This window comes from Ictalurus furcatus, chromosome 2 (genome assembly GCF_023375685.1).
Source record: "Ictalurus furcatus strain D&B chromosome 2, Billie_1.0, whole genome shotgun sequence".
Classification (NCBI taxonomy): domain Eukaryota; kingdom Metazoa; phylum Chordata; class Actinopteri; order Siluriformes; family Ictaluridae; genus Ictalurus; species Ictalurus furcatus.
Genome location: NC_071256.1, coordinates 37,818,202 through 37,835,974, shown reverse-complemented (window position 1 = coordinate 37,835,974; position 17,773 = coordinate 37,818,202). Strand labels below are relative to the sequence as shown.

The 17,773-nt window shown below is 43.9% G+C and overlaps 1 protein-coding gene across 1 annotated transcript in view; it reads left to right on the top strand.

Annotated features, from left to right (window-relative positions):
* Positions 1-17,773, top strand: part of grna (granulin a) — a 28,221-nt gene that overhangs the window by 6,946 nt on the left and 3,502 nt on the right. Inside the window, exons 6-23 of the mRNA XM_053618251.1 lie at positions 155-305; positions 1,363-1,460; positions 1,767-1,920; positions 2,024-2,121; positions 5,389-5,542; positions 5,646-5,743; positions 7,622-7,775; positions 7,879-7,976; positions 9,662-9,815; positions 9,919-10,016; positions 11,896-12,049; positions 12,153-12,250; positions 14,127-14,274; positions 14,381-14,478; positions 15,127-15,280; positions 16,477-16,574; positions 16,676-16,831; positions 17,151-17,252. Of these exons, the coding sequence (XP_053474226.1) occupies positions 155-305; positions 1,363-1,460; positions 1,767-1,920; positions 2,024-2,121; positions 5,389-5,542; positions 5,646-5,743; positions 7,622-7,775; positions 7,879-7,976; positions 9,662-9,815; positions 9,919-10,016; positions 11,896-12,049; positions 12,153-12,250; positions 14,127-14,274; positions 14,381-14,478; positions 15,127-15,280; positions 16,477-16,574; positions 16,676-16,831; positions 17,151-17,252 (2,265 nt within the window). The remainder of the gene's footprint in view (positions 1-154; positions 306-1,362; positions 1,461-1,766; positions 1,921-2,023; positions 2,122-5,388; positions 5,543-5,645; positions 5,744-7,621; positions 7,776-7,878; positions 7,977-9,661; positions 9,816-9,918; positions 10,017-11,895; positions 12,050-12,152; positions 12,251-14,126; positions 14,275-14,380; positions 14,479-15,126; positions 15,281-16,476; positions 16,575-16,675; positions 16,832-17,150; positions 17,253-17,773) is intronic.

The window sequence follows — 17,773 nt, the reverse complement described above, 5'->3', positions numbered from 1 at the left end:
TTGGTGGTAGATGGTAGATCTCAAAACAAATCTAGTCCATTTTTAAGGAACCTCACCCATGTTGTCACATACCGGGTGATGAAATTGAGTACCACATTAAAGATGGCGTAATTGTGTAAAACTTATTGGACTAATCGACTGATTTCCTCCACAGGCCGTGTGCTGCGATGATAAAGTGCACTGCTGTCCAGAAGACAGCGTTTGTGACGTAAACAACGCCAAGTGTATGTCTTCCACCAATCACGAACTTCCCATGTGGGCCAAGTTTCCTGCTCGCCAGAGGGCTGCCTGGGAGGACCGCAAATGTAAAGCCCCATCCCATAATGCACCACAAAACATTTTAAGAAAGTGTTGAGTCGTTCTGTTGCTCCCGAGTGGCGTAACAGAAAAGTTTTTAACCCCGTTGTCAGGAGATTGTGAGTTTGAAAACTGACCATGCCACAGCAATCCCTTGGCCAGGAGCTAAGGCAGCGAAATTGCCCATGGGAGGGATGATGTGCTCTCTGTCCCCTGTCAATCACACCAATCAAGGGTGTCTGTGAGGACCTGTGTGGTAGCTCCCTCCCAGATTGGTAGCTGTCGTATGATAGGAGAGAGCTGTTGGGAGGGACTTGGCCATTGACCAAATTAGGGTGACAATGTGGAAAAGGTCATTTTGTAAACTTATTCCTTCTTACCCTTTCTTAATTTATTGTCCTAAATCTTGTCTCCAAAGATGAATGTCTGTCTCAGCATCTTTTATTTAGCAATGGCAGTGTTGCTCAACTAGATTCATCCTGAAGGAATTGGGAAATACTGTTGTGAACATTCTTATCTGCCTCCTCTTTTTTTTTTATATTGAAAGTATCATGCATGATTGTCTCAGCTACTTCCTCTTTTGGTCCCTGTGAAACAACTGTGGTCTGTCCTGAGGGAACCCAATAAAGAGGATCAAATCGTTTTTTTCTGCACAGTGCTTGAACCCCTAAATCGCTGTTTGCAGCTATATTTAATATTCTTATGCTTTCAGTAAAAATAAATAAATAAAATGACGGGGCATTTTGATCCTAATAGAATGGACCCAGAGACATCCAAGTCAAGTGTCAAGTCAAGTGGCTTTATTGTCATTTCAACCATATACAGCTAGTAGAGTACAAAGTGAAACAAAACGACGTTCCTCCAGGACCAGTAGATGGCCATTATTAATCCAGCTGGCCAAAAAAATCCCCATCATTATATTCAATCTACAGTATGTTCAGTCCTGTACAGATGTGTGCTATCATAACAGAAATTCAGAACCGCTATTAATAGACCATATTATCTGCACTGTTTTAAAGGTGAAGGAACATATAATGCCTGTCATGTATGTTACTGCGTGTTTAGACTCTGATGTTCCCTGTGACGACACTTCGGCTTGTCCTGATGGAACCACATGCTGTAAGGATGAAGAGGGAGCATGGAGCTGCTGCCCTCTGCCTCAGGTGAAATCCCTTTCAGGAGAACATGACAAGTTTATAACAATTGGGAGTGGGTTTAAACTCTCTGTGAGGTCAGAGGGGGGAGTGCTGGATCAATAAGATACACTTTATTGATCCATGGAGGGAAATTCACTTGTTCTAATGTGTAAGGCCTGTCATAGGTAAAGTGCAGTAACTGTACGCAGGCACTAATCTATATCCATAAACAGGCAGGACGTCAGGTGATCTGCAAACAGTCATAAACTCGGAAGGACTAAAGCTGACGTTAGTGACGTTTAGTGAAATGTGAATTATGTTGTTTCTTTGCAGGCGGTGTGTTGTGAGGACTTTATCCACTGCTGTCCTCATGGTAAAAAGTGTAACCTCGCTGCTCAGACATGTGAAGACCCGTCAGGGTCGGTGCCCTGGCTGAAGAAGGAACCGAGCCTACCGATCGGTGAACAGAAGGTTCCGGAAACCAAGGGTACGTCATCAAATATCAGTAATAATTTGTTGTTGAACTACAGGAATAAAGCATCCATGTTTTCAACTGATAAAAATATAAACCTCTCGCTGTGTGTGTTCAGTTTCTGATGTTCCCTGTGACGACACTTCGGCTTGTCCTGATGGAACCACATGCTGTAAGGATGAACAGGGAGCATGGAGCTGCTGCCCTCTGCCTCAGGTAAAATCCCTTTCAGGAGAACATGACAAGTTTATAACAGTTGTCTGAATTGGGAGTGGGTTTAAATACAACACAAGATGGACGTTTTGGTTGTAGGTTGGGTCAGATGAGTGTGGGTCGATTTTGTAGAAAATATCATTTATGCCCAAAAGCAGTTATTATGAAGCACAGACAGAACTGTCACAAATCGGGACATGAGATGGATGCAAGTTCAGTTTTAATTTAAATAAAGACAAAAACCAAACACGAAATATAAGCTATGACCTCGTGGCACAAAGTTCAGACACAATCACGAAACAATGCACGTTAGACATGAGAACATAACGTACAAAGATAACGCAAGACAAAGAGTGCTGTACAAAACGTGACTTATATATCCGGGGGAGCAACGCTCTCTGTGAGGTCAGAGGGGGGAGTGCTGTCCTCCACAAAGTAAGAAGGGGGAGCGATACATGGTGTGAAGCAGAGAGGAGGAGCAACGTCTTGAGAGGAGCATGGCGGCAGAGCGATGTCCTCAGCCAAGCAAGGAAGCATAGCGATTTTCTCAGTGCAGCAGAGTGATATCCTCAGCGGAACAAGATGGCAGAGCAACCAAGGTGGGGTAGGGAGGCTGGGAGAAAGGCTCCAGCCAGACTGGAAAACCCGTCCTTAAAATACTTCTTGAAGGGGCGTCGAGTGTGACTCAGGTGTAACCAGTCATGTGATGTGATCATGTGCGTAGCAGTGGCTGATGGGTATCGTAGTTACGTGGTAGTTCTGGCATATAAATGACAAGAACACAAGTGCAGGTTTAGAGATTTATTAAAAGGTCTAAATAGCAACTGAACCAGAGGGAGCAGATAAGATAAGATGAGGTACAATATGACAAGATAATACAAGGCCAGACTCTACCAGCCCCTAATCTTTTACAGTAAGTGTCCTGGGATTTTTAATGACCACAGACAGTCAGGACCTCTGTTTAAGGTCTCATCTGAAAGACGGTGCTGTTTTTAGAGTATAGTGTCTCCGTCACTATACTGGGGCATTAGGCCCCACACAGAACACAGGGTGATCACCCCCTGCTGGCCTCAATAATACCACTTCCATCAGCAACTTTACTTTTCCCCAGGAGGGTTCCCATCCAGATACTGACCAGGCTTAACGTTGCTTAATATCAGTGGGAAGCCAGGCAAGAACTGCAGGGGGATATGGCTCTGGCCCTATAAGATGAGATAATATAAGATGAGATATCCTAATACAAGATAATTCAAGGCAGGATAGGATAACAGTGGACAAGACAAGAGCAGGTAAGATAATACAAGACAAGAAAATTCAAGATAAGATAATGTAGGCCAAGACAAGATAATACAAATAAGATTAGAGCAGAAAAGGTAAGAAAAGGCAGGACAAGATAACACAAGACATACAGATAATGCAATAATGCATTATGCAAGACAATATAAGAGAAGACGAGGCAGGACAAGGCAAGACAGGACACCATAAACTAGGATAAGAGAAGACAATCTAAGACACACTATTGATCCATGGAGGGAAATTCACTTGTTCTTATGTGTAAGGCCTGTCATAGGTAAAGTGCAATAACTGTAGGCAGGAACTACATTTACATTACATTTACATTTATTCACTTAGCAGACGCTTTTATCCAAAGCGACTTACAAATGAGAAAAATACAAGGAAAGCGATATATCAAGCAGAGAAAAATACAAGTAGTGCTACCATACAAGATCCATTAATTGAGTTCCAGAAGAAGCAAAGTGCGCAGAGTAGAGGTGGAAAGTGCAAATATATATATATATATATATATATATATGTGTGTGTGTTTTTTTTGTTTGTGTTTTTTTTTAAATGAGTTGGTTTGGTGTTCACAGAAGAGGTGGGTCTTTAGCTGTTTATTGAAGATGGTGAGAGATTCTGCGGTCCGGATTGCGATTGGAAGTTCATTCCATCACTGAGGAACAGTTAGTGTGAAGGTTCTGGAAAGGGACCTTGCGCCACGCTGAGCGGGAACTACTAAACATCGGTTGCTAATCAATCGCAGATTCCGTGAGGGAACGTAGGCCTTCAGGAGAGAGTTGAGGTAGGAGGGTGCTGTTCCTGACAAGGTCTTGTAGGTGAGCATCAAGGCCTTGAATTTGATGCGGGCAGCTACAGGAAGCCAGTGGAGGGAGATGAAGAGGGGTGTGACATGGGTTCTCTTGGGCTGGTTGAAGACGAGGCGCACTGCAGCATTCTGAGTCATCTGAAGGGGTTTGATGGAGCTGGCTGGGAGGCCTGAAAGCAGTGAGTTGCAGTAGTCCAGTTTAGAGATAACAAGAGCCTAGACTAGTATCTGTGTAGCCTGTTCGGTGATGTAGGGTCGGATTTCCTTGATGTTGTACAGGATGAACCTACAGGACCTTGCAGTTGTTGAGATGTGGTCTGTAAAGGTCAAGCAGTCATCAAGAATCACCCCAAGGTTCCTGGCCATCCTGGTTGGCTTGAGTGTGGTGGAGCTGAGCTGTACAGTGAGGTTGTGGTTGATTGAGGGACAGGCTGGGATGACGAGAAGCTCAGATTTTGCCAGGTTAAGCTTAAGATGGTGTTCCCTCATCCAGACCGAGATGTCCGACAGGCAAGCAGAGATGCGTGCAGAGACGGATGGATCGTCAGGCTGGAAGGACAAATAGAGCTGGGTGTCATCAGCATAGCAATGACATGAGAAGCCATGAGACTCAATCACCTGCCCTAGAGATGTAGTGTAGATAGAAAAGAGGAGTGGACCCAGAACTGACCCCTGTGGAATGCCAGTTGTGAGTTGCTGAGCTTCAGAAATACCTCCCCTCCATGATACCTTGAAGGATCTGTCAGAGAGATAGGATTCCACCCAGTGCAGAACCGTTCCAGTGTTGCCCAGGCTGGAGAGAGTTGACAGGAGGATATGATGTTTCACAGTGTCGAAAGCAGCATTGAGGTCAAGTAGGATGAGGACAGATGCTCTTGCTAGTCGTAAGGCTTCAGTGACGGAAAGCAGAGCAGTCTCCGTGGAGTGGTTGCTCTTGAAGCCAGACTGCTTGGTGTCCAGGAGGTTGTTCTGTGTGAGAAAATTGGAGAGTTGATTAAAAATGGCTCTTTCAAGAGTTTTGGAAAGAAAAGGGAGGGGGGAAACACTAATCTATATCCATAAACAGGCAGGACGTCAGGTGATCTGCAAACAGTCATAAAGTCGGAAGGACTAAAGCTGACGTTAGTGACGTTTAGTGAAATGTGAATTATGTTGTTTCTTTGCAGGCGGTGTGTTGTGAGGACTTTATCCACTGCTGTCCTCATGGTAAAAAGTGTAACCTCGCTGCTCAGACATGTGAAGACCCGTCAGGGTCGGTGCCCTGGCTGAAGAAGGAACCGAGCCGACCGATCGGTGAACAGAAGGTTCCGGAAACCAAAGGTACGTCATCAAATATCAGTAACAATTCGTTGTTGAACTACAGGAATAAAGCATCCATGTTTTTAACTGATAAAAATATAAACCTCTCGCTGTGTGTGTTCAGTTTCTGATGTTCCCTGTGACGAAACTTCGGCTTGTCCTGATGGAACCACATGCTGTAAGGATGAACAGGGAGCATGGAGCTGCTGCCCTCTGCCTCAGGTAAAATCCCTTTCAGGGGAACATGACAAGTTTATAACAGTTGTCTGAATTGGGAGTGGGTTTAAATACAACACAAGATGGACGTTTTGGTTGTAGGTTGGGTCAGATGAGTGTGGGTCGATTTTGTAGAAAATATCATTTATGCCCAAAAGCAGTTATTATGAAGCACAGACAGAACTGTCACAAATCGGGACGTGAGATGGATGCAAGTTCAGTTTTAATTTAAATAAAGACAAAAACCAAACATGAAACATAAGCTATGACCTCGTGACACAAAGTTCAGACACAATCACGAAACAATGCACGTTAGACATGAGAGCATAACGTACAAAGACAACGCAAGAAAAGAGTGCTGTACAAAACGTGACTTATATATCCGGGGGAGCAACGCTCTCTGTGAGGTCAGAGGGGGGAGTGCTGTCCTCCACAAAGTAAGAAAGGGGAGCAACACATGGTGTGAAGCAGAGAGGAGGAGCAATGTCTTGAGAGGAGCATGGTGGCAGAGCGATGTCCTCAGCCAAGCAAGGAAGCATAGCGATTTTCTCAGTGAAGTAGGTAGGCGGAGCAACATCCGGAGTGACGCCGGGCGTCGTGACGTCAGCGGCAAAGCAGGGAGATTGAGTGACATCTGTGGCGAGGCTATGACCCGAAATCACATCTTCTGTGGAGCATAGTGGTAGGGGAACCTATGCGGAGGAGACAGGCAGCAGAGTGACATCCTCAGCAGAACAAGATGGCAGAGTGACCAAGCTGGGGTAGGGAGGGTGGGAGAAGGGCTCCAGCCAGCCTGGAAAACCCGTCCTTAAAATACTTCTTGAAGGGGCGTCGATTGTGACTCAGGTGTAACCAGTCATGTGATGTGATCATGTGCGTAGCAGTGGCTGATGGGTATCGTAGTTACGTGGTAATTCTGGCATATAAATGACAAGAACACAAGTGCAGGTTTAGAGATTTATTAAAAGGTCTAAATAGCAACTGAACCAGAGGGAGCAGATAAGATAAGATGAGGTACAATATGACAAGATAATACAAGGCCAGACTCTACCAGCCCCTAATCTTTTACAGTAAGTGTCCTGGGATTTTTAATGACCACAGAGGGTCAGGACCTCTGTTTAATGTCTCATCTGAAAGACAGTGCTGTTTTTAGAGTATAGTGTCTCGTCACTATACTGGGGCATTAGGCCCCACACAGAACACAGGGTGATCACCCCCTGCTGGCCTCAATAATACCACTTCCATCAGCAACTTTACTTTTCCCCAGGAGGGTTCCCATCCAGATACTGACCAGGCTTAACCTTGCTTAGTATCAGTGGGAAGCCAGGCAAGAACTGCAGGGAGATATGACTCTGGCCCTATAAGATGAGATAATATAAGATGAGATATCCTAATACAAGATACTACAAGGCAGGATAGGATAACAGTGGACAAGACAAGAGCAGGTAAGATAATACAAGACAAGAAAATTCAAGGTAAGATAATGTAGGCCAAGACAAGATAATACAAATAAGATTAGAGCAGAAAAGGTAAGAAAAGGCAGGACAAGATAACACCAGACATACAGATAATGCAATAATGCGTTATGCAAGACAATATAAGATAAGACAAGACATGACAAGGCAAGACAGGACACCATAAACTAGGATAAGAGAAGACAATCTAAGACACACTTTATTGATCCATGGAGGGAAATTCACTTGTTCTAATGGGTAAGGCCTGTCATAGGTAAAGTGCAATAACTGTAGGCAGGCACTAATCTATAACCATAAACAGGCGGGACGTCAGGTGATCTGCAAACAGTCATAAACTCGGTAGGACTAAAGCTGACGTTAGTGACGTTTAGTGAAATGTGAAGTTTATAATAATGTTGTTTCTTTGCAGGCGGTGTGTTGTGAGGACTTTATCCACTGCTGTCCTCATGGTAAAAAGTGTAACCTCGCTGCTCAGACATGTGAAGACCCGTCAGGGTCGGTGCCCTGGCTGAAGAAGGAACCGAGCCGACCGATCGGTGAACAGAAGGTTCCGGAAACCAAGGGTACGTCATCAAATATCAGTAACAATTTGTTGTTGAACTACAGGAATAAAGCATCCATGTTTTCAACTGATAAAAATATAAACCTCTCGCTGTGTGTGTTCAGTTTCTGATGTTCCCTGTGACGACACTTCGGCTTGTCCTGATGGAACCACATGCTGTAAGGATGAACAGGGAGCATGGAGCTGCTGCCCTCTGCCTCAGGTAAAATCCCTTTCAGGAGAACATGACAAGTTTATAACAGTTGTCTGAATTGGGAGTGGGTTTAAATACAACACAAGATGGACGTTTTGGTTGTAGGTTGGGTCAGATGAGTGTGGGTCGATTTTGTAGAAAATATCATTTATGCCCAAAAGCAGTTATTATGAAGCAGAGACAGGAGAACTGTCACAAATCGGGACGTGAGATGGATGCAAGTTCAGTTTTAATTTAAATAAAGACAAAAACCAAACATGAAACATAAGCTATGACCTCGTGACACAAAGTTCAGACACAATCGTGACACAATACACGTTAGACATGAGAACATAACGTACAAAGACAACGCAAGACAAAGAGTGCTGTACAAAACATGACTTATATATCCGGGGGAGCAACACTCTCTGTGATGTCAGCACCAAAGCAGGTAGATTGAGTGACATCTGTGGCGAGGCTGTGACCCGAAATCACGTCTTCTGTGGAGCATAGTGGTAGGGGAAACTATGCGGAGGAGACAGGCAGCAGAGTGACATCCTCAGCGGAACAAGATGGCAGAGTGACCAAGCTGGGGTAGGGAGGGTGGGAGAAGGGCTCCAGCCAGCCTGGAAAACCCGTCCTTAAAATACTTCTTGAAGGGGCGTCGATTGTGACTCAGGTGTAACCAGTCATGTGATGTGATCATGTGCGTAGCAGTGGCTGATGGGTATCGTAGTTACGTGGTAGTTCTGGCATATAAATGACAAGAACACAAGTCCAGGTTTAGAGATTTATTAAAAGGTCTAAATAGCAACTGAACCAGAGGGAGCAGATAAGATAAGATGAGGTACAATATGACAAGATAATACAAGGCCAGACTCTACCAGCCCCTAATCTTTTACAGTAAGTGTCCTGGGATTTTTAACGACCACAGAGAGTCAGGACCTCTGTTTGTCTCATCCGAAAGACGGTGCTGTTTTTAGAGTATAGTGTCTCCGTCACTATACTGGGGCATTAGACCCCACACAGAACACAGGGTGATCACCCCCTGCTGGCCTCAATAATACCACTTCCATCAGCAACTTTACTTTTCCCCAGGAGGTTTCCCATCCAGATACTGACCAGGCTTAACGTTGCTTAGTATCAGTGGGAAGCCAGGCAAGAACTGCAGGGAGATATGACTCTGGCCCTATAAGATGAGATAATATAAGATGAGATATCCTAATACAAGATACTACAAGGCAGGATTGGATAACAGTGGACAAGACAAGAGCAGGTAAGATAATACAAGACAAGAAAATTCAAGGTAAGATAATGTAGGCCAAGACAAGATAATACAAATAAGATTAGAGCAGAAAAGGTAAGAAAAGGCAGGACAAGATAACACCAGACGTACAGATAATGCAATAATGCATTATGCAAGACAATATAAGATAAGACAAGACATGACAAGGCAAGACAGGACACCATAAACTAGGATAAGAGAAGACAATCTAAGACACACTTTATTGATCCATGGAGGGAAATTCACTTGTTCTAATGTGTAAGGCCTGTCATAGGTAAAGTGCAATAACTGTAGGCAGGCACTAATCTATAACCATAAACAGGCGGGACGTCAGCTGATCTGCAAACAGTCATAAACTCGGAAGGACTAAAGCTGACGTTAGTGACGTTTAGTGAAATGTGAAGTTTATAATAATGTTGTTTCTTTGCAGGCGGTGTGTTGTGAGGACTTTATCCACTGCTGTCCTCATGGTAAAAAGTGTAACCTCGCTGCTCAGACATGTGAAGATCCGTCAGGGTCGGTGCCCTGGCTGAAGAAAGAACCGAGCCGACCGATCGGTGAACAGAAGGTTCCGGAAACCAAGGGTACGTCATCAAATATCAGTAACAATTCGTTGTTGAACTCCAGGAATAAAGCATCCATGTTTTTAACTGATAAAAATATAAACCTCTCGCTGTGTGTGTTCAGTTTCTGATGTTCCCTGTGACGACACTTCGGCTTGTCCTGATGGAACCACATGCTGTAAGGATGAACAGGGAGCATGGAGCTGCTGCCCTCTGCCTCAGGTAAAATCCCTTTCAGGGGAACATGACAAGTTTATAACAGTTGTCTGAATTGGGAGTGGGTTTAAATACAACACAAGATGGACGTTTTGGTTGTAGGTTGAGTCAGATGAGTGTGGGTCGATTTTGTAGAAAATATCATTTATGCCCAAAAGCAGTTATTATGAAGCACAGACAGAACTGTCACAAATCGGGACGTGAGATGGATGCAAGTTCAGTTTTAATTTAAATAAAGACAAAAACCAAACATGAAACATAAGCTATGACCTCGTGACACAAAGTTCAGACACAATCACGAAACAATGCACGTTAGACATGAGAGCATAACGTACAAAGACAACGCAAGAAAAGAGTGCTGTACAAAACGTGACTTATATATCCGGGGGAGCAACGCTCTCTGTGAGGTCAGAGGGGGGAGTGCTGTCCTCCACAAAGTAAGAAGGGGGAGCAACACATGGTGTGAAGCAGAGAGGAGGAGCAACGTCTTGAGAGGAGCATGGCGGCAGAGCGACGTCCTCAGCCAAGCAAGGAAGCATAGCGATTTTCTCAGTGAAGTAGGTAGGCGGAGCAACATCCGGAGTGACGCCGGGCGTCGTGCCGTCAGCGGCAAAGCAGGGAGATTGAGTGACATCTGTGGCGAGGCTATGACCCGAAATCACATCTTCTGTGGAGCATAGTGGTAGGGGAACCTATGCGGAGGAGACAGGCAGCAGAGTGACATCCTCAGCGGAACAAGATGGCAGAGTGACCAAGCTGGGGTAGGGAGGGTGGGAGAAGGGCTCCAGCCAGCCTGGAAAACCCGTCCTTAAAATACTTCTTGAAGGGGCGTCGATTGTGACTCAGGTGTAACCAGTCATGTGATGTGATCATGTGCGTAGCAGTGGCTGATGGGTATCGTCGTTACGTGGTAGTTCTGGCATATAAATGACAAGAACACAAGTCCAGGTTTAGAGATTTATTAAAAGGTCTAAATAGCAACTGAACCAGAGGGAGCAGATAAGATAAGATGAGGTACAATATGACAAGATAATACAAGGCCAGACTCTACCAGCCCCTAATCTTTTACAGTAAGTGTCCTCGGATTTTTAACGACCACAGAGAGTCAGGACCTCTGTTTAACGTCTCATTCGAAAGACGGTGCTGTTTTTAGAGTATAGTGTCTCCGTCACTATACTGGGGCATTAGACCCCACACAGAACACAGGGTGATCACCCCCTGCTGGCCTCAATAATACCACTTCCATCAGCAACTTTACTTTTCCCCAGGAGGGTTCCCATCCAGATACTGACCAGGCTTAACGTTGCTTAGTATCAGTGGGAAGCCAGGCAAGAACTGCAGGGAGATATGACTCTGGCCCTATAAGATGAGATAATATAAGATGAGATATCCTAATACAAGATACTACAAGGCAGGATTGGATAACAGTGGACAAGACAAGAGCAGGTAAGATAATACAAGACAAGAAAATTCAAGGTAAGATAATGTAGGCCAAGACAAGATAATACAAATAAGATTAGAGCAGAAAAGGTAAGAAAAGGCAGGACAAGATAACACCAGACGTACAGATAATGCAATAATGCGTTATGCAAGACAATATAAGATAAGACAAGACATGACAAGGCAAGACAGGACACCATAAACTAGGATAAGAGAAGACAATCTAAGACACACTTTATTGATCCATGGAGGGAAATTCACTTGTTCTAATGTGTAAGGCCTGTCATAGGTAAAGTGCAATAACTGTAGGCAGGCACTAATCTATAACCATAAACAGGCGGGACGTCAGGTGATCTGCAAACAGTCATAAACTCGGTAGGACTAAAGCTGACGTTAGTGACGTTTAGTGAAATGTGAAGTTTATAATAATGTTGTTTCTTTGCAGGCGGTGTGTTGTGAGGACTTTATCCACTGCTGTCCTCATGGTAAAAAGTGTAACCTCGCTGCTCAGACATGTGAAGATCCGTCAGGGTCGGTGCCCTGGCTGAAGAAGGAACCGAGCCGACCGATCGGTGAACAGAAGGTTCCGGAAACCAAGGGTACGTCATCAAATATCAGTAACAATTCGTTGTTGAACTACAGGAATAAAGCATCCATGTTTTTAACTGATAAAAATATAAACCTCTCGCTGTGTGTGTTCAGTTTCTGATGTTCCCTGTGACGACACTTCGGCTTGTCCTGATGGAACCACATGCTGTAAGGATGAACAGGGAGCATGGAGCTGCTGCCCTCTGCCTCAGGTAAAATCCCTTTCAGGAGAACATGACAAGTTTATAACAGTTGTCTGAATTGGGAGTGGGTTTAAATACAACACAAGATGGACGTTTTGGTTGTAGGTTGAGTCAGATGAGTGTGGGTCGATTTTGTAGAAAATATCATTTATGCCCAAAAGCAGTTATTATGAAGCACAGACAGAACTGTCACAAATCGGGACGTGAGATGGATGCAAGTTCAGTTTTAATTTAAATAAAGACAAAAATCAAACATGAAACATAAGCTATGACCTCGTGACACAAAGTTCAGACACAATCACGAAACAATGCACGTTAGACATGAGAGCATAACGTACAAAGACAACGCAAGAAAAGAGTGCTGTACAAAACGTGACTTATATATCCGGGGGAGCAACGCTCTCTGTGAGGTCAGAGGGGGGAGTGCTGTCCTCCACAAAGTAAGAAGGGGGAGTGACACATGGTGTGAAGCAGAGAGGAGGAGCAACGTCTTGAGAGGAGCATGGCGGCAGAGCGACGTCCTCAGCCAAGCAAGGAAGCATAGCGATTTTCTCAGTGAAGTAGGTAGGCGGAACAACATCCGGAGTGACGCCAGGCGTCGTGATGTTAGCGCCAAAGCAGGTAGATTGAGTGACATCTGTGGCGAGGCTGTGACCCGAAATCACGTCTTCTGTGGAGCATAGTGGTAGGGGAAACTATGCGGAGGAGACAGGCAGCAGAGTGACATCCTCAGCGGAACAAGATGGCAGAGTGACCAAGCTGAGGTAGGGAGGGTGGGAGAAGGGCTCCAGCCAGCCTGGAAAACCCGTCCTTAAAATACTTCTTGAAGGGGCGTCGAGTGTGACTCAGGTGTAACCAGTCATGTGATGTGATCATGTGCGTAGCAGTGGCTGATGGGTATCGTAGTTACGTGGTAGTTCTGGCATATTAATGACAAGAACACAAGTGCAGGTTTAGAGATTTATTAAAAGGTCTAAATAGCAACTGAACCAGAGGGAGCAGATAAGATAAGATGAGGTACAATATGACAAGATAATACAAGGCCAGACTCTACCAGCCCCTAATCTTTTACAGTAAGTGTCCTGGGATTTTTAATGACCACAGAGAGTCAGGACCTCTGTTTAACGTCTCATCCGAAAGACGGTGCTGTTTTTAGAGTATAGTGTCTCCGTCACTATACTGGGGCATTAGGCCCCACACAGAACACAGGGTGATCACCCCCTGCTGGCCTCAATAATACCACTTCCATCAGCAACTTTACTTTTCCCCAGGAGGGTTCCCATCCAGATACTGACCAGGCTTAACGTTGCTTAGTATCAGTGGGAAGCCAGGCAAGAACTGCAGGGAGATATGACTCTGGCCCTATAAGATGAGATAATATAAGATGAGATATCCTAATACAAGATACTACAAGGCAGGATAGGATAACAGTGGACAAGACAAGAGCAGATAAGATAAAAGACAAGAAAATTCAAGATAAGATAATGTAGGCCAAGACAAGATAATACAAATAAGATTAGAGCAGAAAATGTAAGAACAGGCAGGACAAGATAACACCAGACGTACAGATAATGCAATAATGCGTTATGCAAGACAATATAAGATAAGACAAGACATGACAAGGCAAGACAGGACACCATAAACTAGGATAAGAGAAGACAATCTAAGACACACTTTATTGATCCATGGAGGGAAATTCACTTGTTCTAATGTGTAAGGCCTGTCATAGGTAAAGTGCAATAACTGTAGGCAGGCACTAATCTATAACCATAAACAGGTGGGACGTCAGGTGATCTGCAAACAGTCATAAACTCGGAAGGACTAAAGCTGACGTTAGTGACGTTTAGTGAAATGTGAAGTTTATAATAATGTTGTTTCTTTGCAGGCGGTGTGTTGTGAGGACTTTATCCACTGCTGTCCTCATGGTAAAAAGTGTAACCTCGCTGCTCAGACATGTGAAGACCCGTCAGGGTCGGTGCCCTGGCTGAAGAAGGAACCGAGCCGACCGATCCAAGATAACAATGTTTCAGAGGGTATGTCATGATCACGTATTTCAGTTGGTTTTGAAATTTTCAACCTTATGAAAGTGTAACCTTGTTAGGAACCCTGTTGCTGTCTCATTCCATGTTATGTGTTTAGACTCTGTTGTTCCCTGTAATGAAACTGTGGCCTGTGCTGATGGGACCACGTGCTGTAAGACCCAAGAGGGAGGATGGAGCTGCTGTCCACTTCCTCAGGTAAAGTCCCTGCAGAGTCATTGCTGAACTGCAGGAAAACTGATGATACTGAATGCAACTTAGATGAAGGAATGAAGAAGTATATGCCATCGCTTCATGTGATTATGTTTGATATCCATGAGATAAAAATGAACAGCTTAGGATTGAAATGTCCCAATATCCTCCAAATGAGAGCACAAATCTCATTCCATTTTATACAGGAAAGCATGCAGTATGGATTATTTAGTATACATGCAACAACACACAGTGTATCACACAAACCTCCCCCAACCACAGTACAAACCCGTTCAACCTGTATACACAGTCCAGTCTGACAGCAGGCTAAAGCAAACAAAACAACAATGAGGAAGTATGGACATGTCCAGATAATTCAACCAGGAATTACATACCACAGCTGAAATGATTAGGTATTGTTTGGTTCTTATGAAGGTTTTAAGTGGCCCAGGTCTTCAGGGGTTTCACCACATAGTTACAGGTGACCGGTGTCACTTCAGCTTCAAGTATGAAGCCAATACAGTAAAGCCATTAGGTGAATATTCATCTGGCATAAAAAATATATATTTTGTAAGCTTATCAGGAAGTACCATACTTTAGTATGTTTTTTCTCTGGACAAGCCACACTAATGTTGCTTTGTTATGTCTTGGCAGGCGGTGTGTTGTGAGGACTTTATCCACTGCTGTCCTAATGGCAAAAAGTGTAACCTCGCTGCTCAGACATGTGAAGACCCATCAGGGTCGGTGCCCTGGCTGAAGAAGGAACCGAGCCGACCAATCAGGGATAAGAATGTTCCAGATACCAAGGGTTCGTCATGAAACACCAATAATCCCAGTTCTCTGTAATACCATTAAACATGAATGATATAATATGACAACATTCACTCCTTTAAACACATCTTATACGTTAGATACACTTATCAAGACAGGGCTGTAGAACTCGAGATCGGTCTACAGACTTTGTCTGTATTGACTTGGTCTCGTCTCGGACTTGATGGCGTTTGTGATCGGACCTGTATTGGTCTCAGAAGGAGATGATGAGTTTAGTGTCATCAGCGAAGCAGCGATTGGAGAAGCCATGTGAGGACATTATGATATAATGTAAAAAAGAGGGGGCCAAGCACTGAACCTTGCGGGACCCCAACAGGGGTAGGGAGGAGATCTGAATACTCTCTGTGATTCTAGCATCTTGATATTAATATCTGTGAATATCTAATATATGTGATATTAATATCTTGATATTAGCATCCCTCTAAGAAGGAAGTAACCCTCAATCATGCTCAAGTCAGCTCATGTTCAAAGTTCAAGGCTTACGAGGATGGACAGAAGAACCTTGTGGTTGACCGTGTGAAAGGCTGCTGAAAGGTCAGCTAGGATCAGGACCAATGACATTTTGGCTCCTTAAGATCCTTTCAACACATATAGCACTGCGTGACTCAGCTGTGGATGAGTAGTGACTCATAATCTGGTGTCCCCCAGAAGAGGATGGGTTCCTTTTTGAGTCTGGTCCCTCTCGAGGTGTCTTGCTCATATCATCTCAGGGAGTTTTTCTTGCCACTGTTGGGAGAACATTAGGGACAAGTGTATAAATGATTTAGCAATGTGAAGCCACAAGGGCAGTTTCTGGGTGGATTTCTGGGGGTCTTTCTGCATGAGGAAAAAGTGACATCTGATAGAGATCAGGTTCTGGAATTCCAGAGAGGAAAGAGAAAAGTGATACTGGTCAGGTGTTGCTCATTTCTGCAGTGTGTGAGTGGGTAGAACGTTTGCAGTCTGTGGTAAATGGTACAATGGATGAGATGAAAACGAGGAGAGCTTAAGAGTTTCTCCACAGCATTGTGGAAGGTGTGAAGAGATGGAAGGATCACTGGAGATACTCCAGATTCTCATATGTGGAAAGTGGAGCTAAATATGTTACACGTATACAAGTATAAAGTGCCCTTTTGTATGTGTTTTTTTTTTTTAATCTAATAAAAATATAATCCTCTCGCTGTGTGTGTTCAGTTTCTGATGTTCCCTGTGACGACACTACGGCTTGTCCTGATGAAACCACATGCTGTAAGACCGAACAAGGACAATGGAGCTGCTGCCCTCTGCCTCAGGTAAAATCCCTTTCACTCGCAGGTAAAACATTCAACTCGTCCATCATGATTATTGCGTGTAAAGTCCACGTGAAGTTTAACATATTGTCGTGTCTTGACAGGCCGTATGTTGTGAGGATTTCATCCACTGCTGTCCTCATGGTACAAAGTGTAACCTCGCTGCTCAGACATGTGACGACCCGTCAGGATCAGTGTCCTGGCTGAAGAAGGAACCGAGCCGACCGACCGCACGGGCGACTCAAAATACATCAACAAACGTAAGCTACGAATCAAACCATCATCCACCTGCATGTCATCCACCACCAGCTTAAAAATCTTATTAACGAATACTCGTTCGCTTTGAAAGGTGCGCTCATAGTCTCCAAATCTATCAGCGGTATAGTTCAGTCCGCTTTCCTTCCAAAAGTTCATTCATAATAATCACGTACACAAATAGTAAATAAATACTTCTGTGGAAAACATTACAGTATAAAACGACAGTATACAGTATAACCGAAATGGCGTTTCTTACCACATTTTTATAAATATTTCACTTTTAAATGATCATTTTAGTTATTTTTTTTTTCTTCTGGAAAGGCCGTCTCAGTGAAGTGTGACCCTCACATGTCCTGTCCTGACCACACCACCTGCTGCTTCATGAAGAAGAGCCAGAAATGGGGCTGCTGTCCTCTGGACCAGGTGAATGGAATAAAGCTCTCTCTCTCTGTCTCACACACACACACATTTATTGTAAATATGAATTCCTGAACCAATAATTACACTCAAACATACCATCAAGCTTCAAAAACTGTGTTAAGAAAGAACACAATGAAAAGAAGGAGAGAACATTTTTGATGAGGCAAACCATCACACTGCGAGAACATATTCATGTTATAGAGGATGGGAAAGCATAAAAGGCTTTGCTCTGATTGTTACAAAGTACTAACACTGGAGACTCCTTCCACAAATGCTTATATAACTGATCTTTATATGAGGTTAGTAACTTCATAGAAATTATTTCTAAAAAAAAAAAAAAAACAAGCTGAAAAGTGTAAGTGTGTATAAGTGGGCAGGAAGACGAACTAAGCTATATAATGATTCTAAACTGGTTGAGGAAGCTGTGAAGCATCCAGAACATGTTTGAATAAAGTAAATATCCAGAGAGCAACTGTGAAGTTAGTAGCAGTGGATGAAAGCGCCGGTTGTGTATTTTATAACAG